Source organism: Anguilla anguilla, chromosome 16, assembly GCF_013347855.1.
Source record: "Anguilla anguilla isolate fAngAng1 chromosome 16, fAngAng1.pri, whole genome shotgun sequence".
Classification (NCBI taxonomy): domain Eukaryota; kingdom Metazoa; phylum Chordata; class Actinopteri; order Anguilliformes; family Anguillidae; genus Anguilla; species Anguilla anguilla.
The window spans coordinates 24,641,439-24,653,634 of record NC_049216.1 but is presented as its reverse complement, the minus strand read 5'-3'; the positions used below and the strand labels follow the sequence as shown (position 1 = coordinate 24,653,634).

At 40.0% G+C, this 12,196-nt stretch overlaps 2 protein-coding genes across 5 annotated transcripts in view; one reads left to right on the top strand and one right to left on the bottom strand.

The window, feature by feature from the left end:
- Positions 1-1,629: 1,629 nt before the first annotated feature.
- LOC118215639 (protein FAM81A-like) overlaps positions 1,630-12,196 on the bottom strand; it is a 38,739-nt gene continuing 28,172 nt past the window's right edge. Inside the window, exons 1-9 of one of the 4 annotated variants that reach the window (XM_035396551.1) lie at positions 10,226-10,673; positions 9,466-9,603; positions 8,836-9,118; positions 7,819-7,937; positions 5,811-5,940; positions 5,004-5,098; positions 3,789-3,924; positions 3,271-3,451; positions 1,630-2,774 (exon numbers count right to left, since the gene is read on the bottom strand). In XM_035396551.1, the coding sequence (XP_035252442.1) occupies positions 2,629-2,774; positions 3,271-3,451; positions 3,789-3,924; positions 5,004-5,098; positions 5,811-5,940; positions 7,819-7,937; positions 8,836-9,118; positions 9,466-9,512 (1,137 nt within the window). In that variant the 5' untranslated portion in view covers positions 9,513-9,603; positions 10,226-10,673 and the 3' untranslated portion in view covers positions 1,630-2,628. Of the gene's footprint in view, positions 2,775-3,270; positions 3,452-3,788; positions 3,925-5,003; positions 5,099-5,810; positions 5,941-7,818; positions 7,938-8,835; positions 9,119-9,465; positions 9,604-10,225; positions 10,674-12,196 lie in introns of those variants that run through there. The other 3 variants (XM_035396550.1, XM_035396552.1, XM_035396553.1) reach the window with 3 other exon arrangements.
- LOC118215624 (unconventional myosin-Ie-like) overlaps positions 10,866-12,196 on the top strand; it is a 47,161-nt gene continuing 45,830 nt past the window's right edge. Inside the window, exon 1 of the mRNA XM_035396523.1 lies at positions 10,866-11,202. Coding sequence (XP_035252414.1) covers positions 11,200-11,202 — 3 coding nt within the window. The 5' untranslated portion in view covers positions 10,866-11,199. The remainder of the gene's footprint in view (positions 11,203-12,196) is intronic.

Sequence of the window (12,196 nt, the reverse complement as noted above, 5' to 3'; positions counted from 1 at the left end):
CTCTTCTGTTCTTTTCTTGCTTTAGTATTCGTTTTATACAATGCTAAGCATTCGTTCTGTGACAGCATATTACGTAGGCTACCAAAACATTCAAACGGATTAATTCGGTTGCTGAATATTTTCTTCCGGATTTTCTTTGTTAGCCCGTTGTAATTGACTCAAAACGTTTGATACAGTTATGTGAGGTATGCGGTAGTTCTGCATAATTAACATTGGTGATACAGTACAAGCAAACTGGAAATCACCTTCCGCACTTTTTATCCGGGTAAAATAACAGGTTAATTCTAGTAATCTTCCCTTTAGCTTTTTCAGACTGCCGTAATTTTACTGCCATTTTTCAATTCCACGAAAAGACCAGGAAGACTATGGACTCATTTATGGTGCATGGTTCGCATCTGGAGGGCACACTTCGCTGCTCGGCTAGCAGTAACTTCGAAGGAAAGCAAACGGTGGCTGTACCACTACTAATTTACATTTTCACGCAAGTCCGAGTTTTCGTTCTATTCTTGTCATTTTGCGATTAGCCTATATGGAATTTACGACGAGAAAGTAATAAAACAGCAAATTGTTTACAACGTGTGCATGTTTTCTGTTAATGCTGTTAATGAATGTGTTTGAGAGGATATATGAAAATCAATAAATACAAAAGTAACCATATATAGTCATTGTTGGTAACCCGTTGTATATAAGTGGAATAAACCCCTCCGGGCTGTCCCGGTTATTAGAAAATAATGTAGGCTACGTCGGTGGTAGTATGGGGTTACAGAAGAAATCATATGACAGATGGACCGACGACAACGTCAGTGGGCTAATTTGCCTAATCTTCGCGGTACTTTAGACCCCGGTGGAAACGAGTAGACAACCATTGGCTGAAGGAACCTTTTAGTTCCTGGTAAAGTAGTTCCTGGGACTGAAAGTTCCGGGTAATTTTGGTGGAAACGCGGCTATAGATGTGGGAAAGGAACCAGCTCGTGCTGTCTGCGGAACCAGGGTTGGCCATCCTGTTTGTAGACTGAAGAACAGGAATTTGCTGTAATTGTTGAGCGTTGAGCGTATTTTTTTGATTTACAGAAAGTTAGTTACTTTCCACATACAGTTTTACAGTGTAGTTGTTGTCAGTGTTTCTCATTACCCAGGGGCCTAATGGCTTGCCAAACTGGCATCATTTCAGTTCAACAAGAAAATAAAACTTCTGTGAGATGAATACAACACAATTAGCAACAGTTGTCTGTCAAGCAAAGCATCAAATACAAATTATATTAGCACATTCATTACTTGAGGACAAAAACTATCACAAAATAATACTGAATCAGTAGATTACATTTACATTTACATTACAGGCATTTGGCAGACGCTCTTATCCAGAGCGACGTACAACAAAGTGTATAACCATAACCAGGAACAAGTATGACGAAACCCCTAGAGAGAAGTACCGGTCCAAGTACAGGGAACAACCGCATAGTTCAACTTGGACCCTGATGGTTAAACTGATTAACACTAACAACGAGAACGGCAACAACGCAATCTATGGAAAAATGAAAATAAAAATAAATAAAAATACAAGTAGTCGTTAAGACAGTTGATGCGCCTAAGTCACCTATGAAACAGGTGCCTAGTTACAACCCTAAGTTTAGTCATTTACGGGGGGGAAGGGAGGGATGGGGAGAGGTGCAGCCTGAAGAGGTGGGTCTTCAGTCGTCCTTTGAAATGGGTCACAGTCTCAGCTGTTCTGACCTCCACAGGGATCATGTATTTGTGATAGTTCAGAAACTTCCTATATAGTTCTATGTTAAATGCATCAGTCAGCTGCAGTAAAGAGAAGGTTGAAAATGAAATTTATCTTGACTGTCACAGGAAAAGATACATTTTATTTACACACATAAACTTGTCCAACTGTCACTATATCATGGACACACAACACTGAGAGTAAATAACAAAAAAAAAACATCCTCTCATGTTCAAACATAAAATTACCCCATGAATGACCTGCTGCATCCTGAAATTGCACTTTATGTCATGTAATCAATTCAAGAACCTGATTTCTGCTGATCTGATAGCAAACAATACAAGATGAAGAGAGGACATCTTGTATATAAGCACAATACATTTACACTTCAGCGTTTGACAGACTCTTAACCAGAGCAACTTCTACAGGTTACATTTAATACACAATCCATGAATAGATATTCACAATAACAGCTAGATATTCACTGGAGAAATTCAGGTTAAGTGCCTTGTACAAAGGTACAACGGCCCTGCTGGGAACTAAACCTGCAGCCTTTCAGTAATGAGCCTCAGTCCCTAAACATTTGGTCAAAAGAAAAATTATTGGCCAAAGCCACAGGCCTTGCTCACTTTTCTGCAGTGGAATAAAGAATGAAGAGCAGTGAATTAACCATTTTGGACTGCAATTTCCGTCAATTTCATGCAGACATTGTAGAGCATATTTTGTTCTAAATAAAATTTTACAGTATACCCTTTACAGTATGAATAAAACTGCATACATACAAAGCCATATTCCTGAGAATATTTTGGAGAGGAGGCTTTTAACGGGACTTGTGTTTGTGAGAGAAAGGAGTGAAGGGTCACTGCAGTCTCCTGGGGGGAGTAATGGTGGGTTCGGGCTTGTTACCCCACACGCTCGCCGTGCTCAGCCCCACTGCCTCGTCCCTGGGTCTGTCGAACCTGCTGCTCCAGCTGCTCATGGCCTAGCTTCATCTTGGCTTCCAGCACTTTCCTCAGGGAAGCCAGGCTCTCGTGGATGATGGCAAATCCTAGCAAAGAAAAAAAACTGATGGGTTTAAAAGCAGAAAATAAGGGTTTAAGAACCATTTGGTGCCCTTGCAACAACAGCAATAAAAGCTTATTACAGTACAGCAAACCAATAACTTTGCCATCGTAAAGGTTGATGGGTGTTATTGTTCATGTTTACTGGGTGTACACAAAATATTTGTAACACAATTCCATGTGGTAAACTGTCTGATTTGATCAAATATTGTACTTGATTTTTTAATCATGAACACCTCACAAATCAATTCGTAATTCCAGTAAAACTGAGCCACTTAACAAAAGTGGGCCTTCCGATAAATTAGGTAACTTGTCAGAAGTGCATGAAAGAGAAGTGGAAGTGATGGGCAAGGAAATCCAATTCTGCTTTCAGCTGGGTACTGGCACAGTTCCTATTTTGTCACAGGAAAATCTTATTTAGGACTGTCATGGCATTCATGTGCACACGAAGACTACAGATCCTGAGGATTCGTTACAACTCACCGGTGTTTGTCTCTGCCCTTAAATCCTGCACTTCATCCCACAGTCTCTGCTCTATCCTGCTGATTTTGGCTTTGAGCATTCGCTCAGAGTCTCTCCCTCTCTGTGGCTCCTCCTTCTCCCTCCGCGTCTCCTCAAGCTTGCCCAGCTTCCCCGCAAACTGGACAGCCTTGTCATTGCTGCTCTGCCAGAAGAAGATCTCAATCATTCACCTTCCTTTAAACACACAGGCAGGGCCCAGGGCTGAGCACCACAGCCTGCCCGTCTGACTGAATGACCTTCATTGCCTAAGCACTGAACTGCATCCAAAAGCAAAGCTAGATGGCTGAAAATAAACAGTCTGAAGAACGATGAAACAGTGCTACCCATAAAAATTCAACCTCCAAGCAGTTGGAAAGGAATTAGACATTGTGAAGGCTAAGATGAATTACATTGCATTGCCAAAATCACAGTAATACACAGTCATTATATATATATATATATATATGGCTGCATTTATTGTCTGCTCCTATTGTTCTCACAATCTTATTCTTTATGAGTTGGGAAAGCTGCTCAATCTTGTTTAGAACTTCCTTGAGTGTGTTCTCCTGTTCCTTGTCCATCCAGTTCTGAACAGAGAGGATCTGGGCTTTCAGTTCATCCGTTACACTTTTTAATCTGCCAGGAAAAGAATTATAAAGAAAACCAGAAATTAAAGCACAAAATAAATTAATTTGAGATACATGCAGATGCCCATAGAAGCAAAAACATACACATCTACATAAAAGTCTTAGATAAATGAATATTTGTGAACTATACATGATATGCTGTACACACAGTATATACATTCTATTGATTCTATTCCATCAGCTGCTTAAATAGCTATGTAAGTGTTTGAAATGTTATATGAACATAAAACTGAAATAACTTGCATAACTGCACATTTTGGTGGCTACGATTTGAAATATAAGCACAGTAATGCTGTTTTGCACAGTCTATTTGGAGAACCTACTTCCCCCTCTTCTCTTCCCAGTTGTTGTATTGGCAGTCATTTAAAAAAATAGCTTGCTGGCTTGTTCCTGTTTGCACAACACAACATACATTTCCCTCCAAAATTATTCATACATTTTATAAAGAAAAGCAAAGAAGGCTGTACATTGTAAAATAATACACGTAATGAGCTCCATTGTAGTTTCCAAAAACAGAGAACTTATTTTATATTGATACATATACTCAGGGAAATAGATTTTGTTTAATAACCATTTGTTTTTCCCCGGAAGAAGAAATGCGTCTCAATAGTTCACACCCAAAAAACCTCATAAATATGATCGAATAAAAATAACATTCCACTCTACTAAACTCTCTGTCTTAGAGAACAGCATTGTGGGCTACCATGGCTTCCTATTTCACTGGGGTAAAAAAAAAGAGGTGAAGCACAAGCAAAGCCCATATGTCCTCCATCCCCATGGGGAACAACAAAGAACTCTCAGAAGAAAGAAGACAGAAGGTTGTCGATCAGAATTTTGAAGGGAACTGTAACTAATGTTTAGTGATGACAATGTATGACAATTCAGTGTTTGCGATTAATTGTAAAAATAAATAAATAATTACAATTCAAAGAATACAAAAAGTAGTGAGATCTCCCTTTCATTGCATAAATAAATGCCATCTTCCTTCAAAAATGTTTTGTACGCAAACCTCCATCTGAAACCCAGTTAGGTCACAGAATGAAGTGCAGTTAGCGTCTGTGCACTCACTTTGAGTCCAGTAGGCTGCTGTCTCCCTCTATGGGATTCTTCTTGGCTTCTTTTAGGGTTGTAGTCTGATCTACCTTACTGCACATCAGAGAGACCTGTAGCCCACAATATTTATTAATTATTCAAAAAGGCACTAAACACAAACTAATAGAGAGTAAAAAAAACAAGATGGCTCCAATTCAGTTATTTTCGGTAAATTACTTAAATAACTTTAATCTCTGTCTTCATTCATAAATGTTCTTTGGTCTTTTGGTATATTTCAAGATGTATCATATTTTTGTGAAATTAAGCACAAATTATTAAATATATTAAAACTTCAATTAGACACAAAAACAGCGCCATAATGAAAAACTGGTTGTATGGCTGTTAGGGGATGAGATCAAACACTAGATGGCGCCTTCAAGAGTTCATTATTATTAACATATATTCAAGTACATTGATAATGCAACAACTGGCAATGGACATTTTATGCGTTTATGCATCAAATAGTGTGTTTTAAAAGCTATGAGAGATTGGGAACCATTGGGTCCAACATAATTTTATCAACAGAATGATATACTGAAAACAATGTTTAATTGGATAAACCTAAAATTTTACTTCAGTTTGTCATGCCTTTATTTTTTAGGTTTTCTCAATTGAAACATTTAAGGTTCATTTGAATTTTAATTGAGAAACCACAAAATATAGGCTTAACAAGCGGAAGTAAATAATTTATAAAGAATATATCCAGTGAAACATTTTTTTTTTTTATTGTATCTTCTCTTTTTCAGTAATGCTCATTTATTTATTCAGGTTACCTTGCATTACCTGGGTTTCTACCTCCCTAAGTTTGGTCTCTAATGCAGCTTTAGAGATCTTTTGTTCTTTGTCCAGGCTTTGGAGATCCTCTCTGGTGGATCGGAGGTCAGTTGATAACTTGGCAATGTTGGCATCACACCTGTTATCACAGGCGCTGTCTTAGACACACATGCGATCAAACATACAGAAGTATTTTCACATGGACTATGTGAAGTTATAAAAATACTGAAAACAGCTACCTCACCACTAAATGTAATTATAAAATGGGCAAGCTACAAACGTTTAATTGGCATGGTACTAAACTAGCCATAATGCATGAGTCATTTTTTTTCTTGGTCTTTGCATATTACACCATGTTGATAGTAATCACAAGCACAACATTCCTCCAAGGGTGGTTATTGTGTGTTATTATAAAGTACACAAGTTACATAAATTGTAATCCTCACAGGATCCCTTTCAGAACTTCTAAGAAATAGCAGCTCAAAATCATTTTTGTCATGATTAAGTCATCAAATTTTAAGAGCATCCAAACTACAGTCAATGAATGCTTCATTGCCCAGAAATTATGCAAGACTGATGTGATGTCACCAGTAACAGGAAAAAGCCGTTGCAAGAGCTGGCAAGGCATGATTCATGAATTATTCCCTGATGTTAGTCCCTATAACTGGGTTTTACGTCAGAACAAACAGAAAAAGAATACTGCTGGCAAGCAGTGTCCATTCGCCATTGTTCAGGCTGTCAGGCAGGTTACACCCAGATAAGGTCAGCAGTCAGGCCGTGTCCCTGTCTCCCAGCTCACCCCCGCAGCCATTCTGCAGAACCAAACGCAATATGACACCCCGCACACTGTGCTGCCTTCCAGAGTGAAGATGTAACAGCTCTGCTTCAGTTACAGGCCAAGTGCATCACCTCTTGTTGTTGTTAAAAATAAAATATAGAGCTGTTTCATTTGCAGGTAAATTAAGCAAAATATTCTTTCCTGATAAGGTCAACAATGCTGATTAACATCAATACCGGGAATCAATTGTCCTTATGACAGGGCTTCTAATACACTCTCAAATCAAGATTAAAAACACTTCATTTTACAAGTTGTCCCATCTCTCATACTTGCTGAACCTCAAACCCTTTCAGTTTCCCACAGTGGACCGTCCCACAATACAACACCATTACTAGATCCAGCTACCAATGCTGCTTCACACAATTATTCTAACTCTGTGGGAATTATCTGTGTTATATGCATCTCCTGCAGCCCCCTTCATGAGGACACAATGGATAATTTGGGTCAGCATTCCACGATGACCCCATAATGAGTAATGCCCTTCAAACCAAAGGAAGACCGGGTGAAGCAGTGGGGTGTGCGTCAACGTTCCAACAATGAGCAGGCTGTTTCTTCTCGCTTCTCCACTTCGCCCTTTTGTCACAGTTGATGCTCTCGTGTGAGAGCGCGGCATAAATTATGGCACTAAAAAGACACAGCGCTGAGGACCTAATGGCCGTGTTTGCTTTCCCTTCAAATTAGTAACCATTACATTGTATTATTTTAGCTGGTGGGCCCTGTCAGTCCAGTCGACACAAGGTAAAGCACGGTGTGCGCAGAATTAATTGAAAAGCTGCGCACAGACGGATAGAGGTCATTGTGCACAGGAATGCAGACCCGTAGGATGAGGAGGAAACAGTCCGATAAACACAGATGTTTGTGTGAAATCTTGCCTAGCTAAGCACAGGGCTTGGAGCCTGAATAAAGTCTCCTAGAATGCAGTGCAAGCAGACAGGAGCAGAAATATAAGAACTGAGTATTTTTCTGGAAATGCACTAACTGCAAAACCTCAATGAGACGGAGAACTGGAAAACAGACTGAGTACAGACTGAGGGTCAAATAGGAACGCGATATACATTATTGTTTGTATACTGTCGATGGAATGTCACCCAGAATACCCCATACATTAAATGTAGGGATTACAGTCAAAGTAACTACTGTAGGGTACCATGGGATATGAAATTATTTCACCAGCCTGACCTGGCAATCCTTCCACGGAGGTCTCCCAGGACGGCAAGCTGCTGCAGCTCCATCCTCTGCAGAGCAGACTGGGTCCCATAGGTCACCTCAGCCCAGGACCGCAGTTTCTCCTGTAACACCTACACAGAAACACAGAGACATTTTCATATCTGACCTGTGAAACGACACGGCAACACATTTACATGTGGATGTATTGCCGTGTGCAAGAATACTCAGGGCCATGCCTCACATTAAGCTGTACAACAATTTATGGTACAATTTCAGCTATCAGCACCTATTTCAGTAGCACTAAAATAAAGTGGGTCATCATGGTATAATGTGACTTAGAATTTTGATTATGACCAGTGGTAAAATTCCTAACCAAACCAACAGTTTCTTCATGATCAACTTTGGCATATTTTCTGCTAGAGTTCCAGAATATTGGGTTGGCAACCCCCTCCATCCTTTAGTCATGCCTATGATGATGGTTATTAATGTAAATCAGATGCCTTGCAGTTTAGCCTTCTCCTAATTCCTGCTACTTTTCAGGGAGATAGAAGACAGATCAGCTTGTACAGCTGTAACATTTATAGTTTGATCACAGCCTTTACATACCCAAGGAGTGAGTTACTCAGGAGCTCCAGCAGCATATTCACTCTTTAATGAATTCATAAATGCTTTAAGCACACAACTGACAGTACTAACTTCTCTTGAAATGTTCAACGATGCACTAAACTCAAAATATGGAAAGGGACAGGGAATGGGTGAGAGGGTGCACTGCACACCAAAAAGGATTAACATTTGGTTAAGAATAATGCACAGGAATTTGGTGAGCGACAGCACTAGAACCCAAAGTACTTCCCTTCAACTTAACATGATTGGCACGGATAGTTAAGGGTTTGGAAAACCATCAGATACCCCAAATCCAGCCCATAATTTGGGAGAGGTAAATGACTGCAAGAGGCAGAGAGGTCAAAGGAGTGTGGGATTTAGGAAGAGGGGGGCTAAAGACAAGACAGGAGCGAAGGAGAACCTCACCTCAATATCTCCGTTCAGCCTCTGGGTCAGCATGGTGACGCTGTAGATGTGCTCCTCCAACATCAGCTTGAGCAGCTGCTCATCGCTCGGCCCCCTGCCCTGTAGTCTCTTCACACTGCTCACAATCTCCCGGCCGCTCTGGCAGTCCATGTCCACCAGGGTGGCGCTAGTGTTCAGCATCTGCGGTCTGCTGTACCTTTCGGGTTTCAAGGCAGAGGCAGCGGGAGGGAGGGGCAGAGGGGGGAGTGCATGGTGCGGTTGGAGATGCCTTGAACTTCTTGGCCTGCAGAGTTGGAGAAAACAAGGAGAGGTGGGAGAAAAACAAAATGTAAGAATGTAAAAGATTGTAAAGTTATAGCCTGAAAGATTTGAGCACTGTTTTGAAGACCATTATTTCAACCCTGGCAGGTGGGCAAATATTTCATTATCCTTCAGCCATGTATGTAAAAGTAGTCTTTATATAAAAGATAATAACATGTCTAGCCTGTCTAGTAAATGCAGATCTAATACATAATTATCAGAAGAAATAGTGCACACACTATGCGCACACTCCTGCACTGCCGTATAATGAATGATGAGCGCATGATAATGTGTCATTGCCTTTCTTCCAAATGAATAAAAAATAAGTACCTTTCGAAAGGCAGCAGAGACGAAAATCCTGGCCTTGCTCTTGACATTTTCTTTGTGATAAAAGCTCTCTGTTGACAACAGTATGCTGAGTTGACTTCAACAGTGGCAAGGTTTCTGAAGGTTTGCACTGTAACAAGCCTGCATGATAAATAAATAAAAACTCTCTGGACAATATTTGATTGGGAGAAAATCGATTTTATAGCAAGATAATGACACGAAGCACACTGTTAAGAAGATTAAGCTGCTGGTGTTCTCAGAACAATGGACTGGCCACCCCAGAGTCCAGTCGTCAACATTATTGAATGTGTTTGGGATTACTTGTTTCGAGAGAAGTAGAAAATGCCACCGACTTCAAAATGCAAAAGACTGAACTATGGCGTTAACAAGAAGCACGGAAAAATATCCCTGTGGATTTCTTAGAAAAAATCAAAATAAGTCGAAAAGAATGGAAGCTGCAAGGCAAAGGGTGGGTACACGGAATACTGAAAGATTTAATATTATACATAGTTGTGGAGGTTTTGTGTTAAATATATGTTTGCTGCATTATTTTCTGACAATGAAAAATAAATACTTTGCACTTAATGGCTGTTTTCATTGGAAACTAAATAAACGAATAGTGGTCTCTGACTTTTGCACAGTAGAATACTGTATATTTCCAATAATCACTCATATTTCGCATAATACCTTTGTAGTATTCAGCCTTCAACAACCTGAAATCCAATGTCTATTAAGTGCGAAAGCAAGGCAAAAGGCAACTCACCATCAGACAATGTCGCCATGTAAAAACATATTATCAGTCATATTCCATGTAGGCGAATTCCATCCACAGAACGCTGTTTTGCTGAAATAACCAGAGCATTCACCCGCGCAACGTAGCTAACCAGAAAACGAACCTACAGGTAAGCGTGAATATTTTATTGCAATTACACTTATACGAAATAGTGACAATACCCTTTCTGTTTTAATTTCAGTGCAATGTGCTTTTCGAGTAGTCGTCTAAACCTCGGCTGCAGCTGGTGCCGCTGGTGACGCTGTTACCATAGCAACCATAAGCACAGCTGTTCTGGCTGGAGAGGTGTGTCCTGAAATGACAGGGATTGCATCTAAGCATGTACCGAAGAGTTTGACGTGTTTTACATACGTCACCGATGCACTATGATATATATTTAGTAGCTTGTATATATTTTTAACTGCTGTATTTGAACTCTTATTGAATACTACATTACCCAGAAGTATAACACAGGCTGTCCGGCCACCCCCCGCCCCCCCCCCCCCCCATTATTCCCACCAGCGGCCACAGGAATGAAGTAATCTGGGAGGATTCCCTCTAGAGTGACGCAATGAAGTATGGCTGCCATTGGTGGAGAGCAAACGACGAATTCTCCATTTATGGATCGCTTGCTTAGTATGCGTCGTAGGTCGTCAGCGACCAGTTCAACTTCAGTTTGAGTGCTGGACTGTTTTCGTTGTCTTGTGTGTGCGCAGATGATAGCTGCTGTTTTATCTTGCTGTAATAGCCATGGATAGGGGGAACACTTGGCTGTGAGAAGAATCTGAATCGACTTGTTTTGAAAAACTAGGACATCACCTTTCTCATCTTTTAAAATTTAAATCACCCTGTTCAAATAAAAATTGCAACGGACCTCTAACATTAAAAAAAGAGAAAAAGAAAATACCTGCACAAAACGGACTTATACAGCAGACACATCATACTGTAACTTTTCGGTATAAATAATGGTGAGTGAACAATTTGGTCTTTTGTATTAATGTAGTATTAAGAACCACCATTTTTTCTTCTGTACATAACAGTTCATGATGGAAACCTGGTAGCCAACGTCCATGGTACATCTAACAAATCAGCACTGATATTCTATTGGTGCTGTCATTTTCACCCAAGAGTAAAGTAAACAAAGATAGCTTCGGCAAACAGATCAGCCTGTACTATAGGCTACTCATAGCTACCACATGAATTTCTGGAAACATAACTGTGTAAAATTCCGCTAATAATGTGAACTATATGGCTCCCGTCTGACTATTTGATGGTTGCTACTTGTTATTGCAGTAACAAAAAGTCGATTATGATTTAGGTAGGAAGTAGTCGATATATAATAATAACAGGTTTTTTTTTTCCGGTTGTGGATATGTAGGCCAGCTGGTGATACAGCTGGCTGTACCGTTGCACGTTGCCACGCTCAGAGTTCCAGAAGTTCGACTATTGTTTTGGTGGTGATTCCACTAATAGGAGCAAACACTGGGCGGCTCTCTCTCACAGCTTCATTGGGCTACTGTAGATAAATAACCTATTAAAAGGCAGATACCTGCTTTGTAAACACAGTCACTCGTAAGTAAATAACCGGATGAAAACGGCGCACTATATCATTATACAATCATACTAATATTATTGTCTGTTGTTTTTTTAAGGATAACTCTACGGCAGGATTCTAGTTTGATTAATAGGTTCCAAGTCGTGTCTGTGTTAGGTTTACTGCCGATGGGTAGATGCCCTCTCTATTTAAAGTTGCACTGATACTGTAGATGAACGAAGGATTTAATGGATGATAATCAGTCGTCCTAGAAAACCCTGCAAGTATGTCAAGCAGTACAGTTTCCATCACTGAATCAGCTGACCCTGATGTGTTACATGATCTAGCCTACTAAAGACATTGGTGTCCCGTGACGCTGCCTGTACCAACTAAAACATGTGTGTTTTATTTATAAATGTAGCATAAAT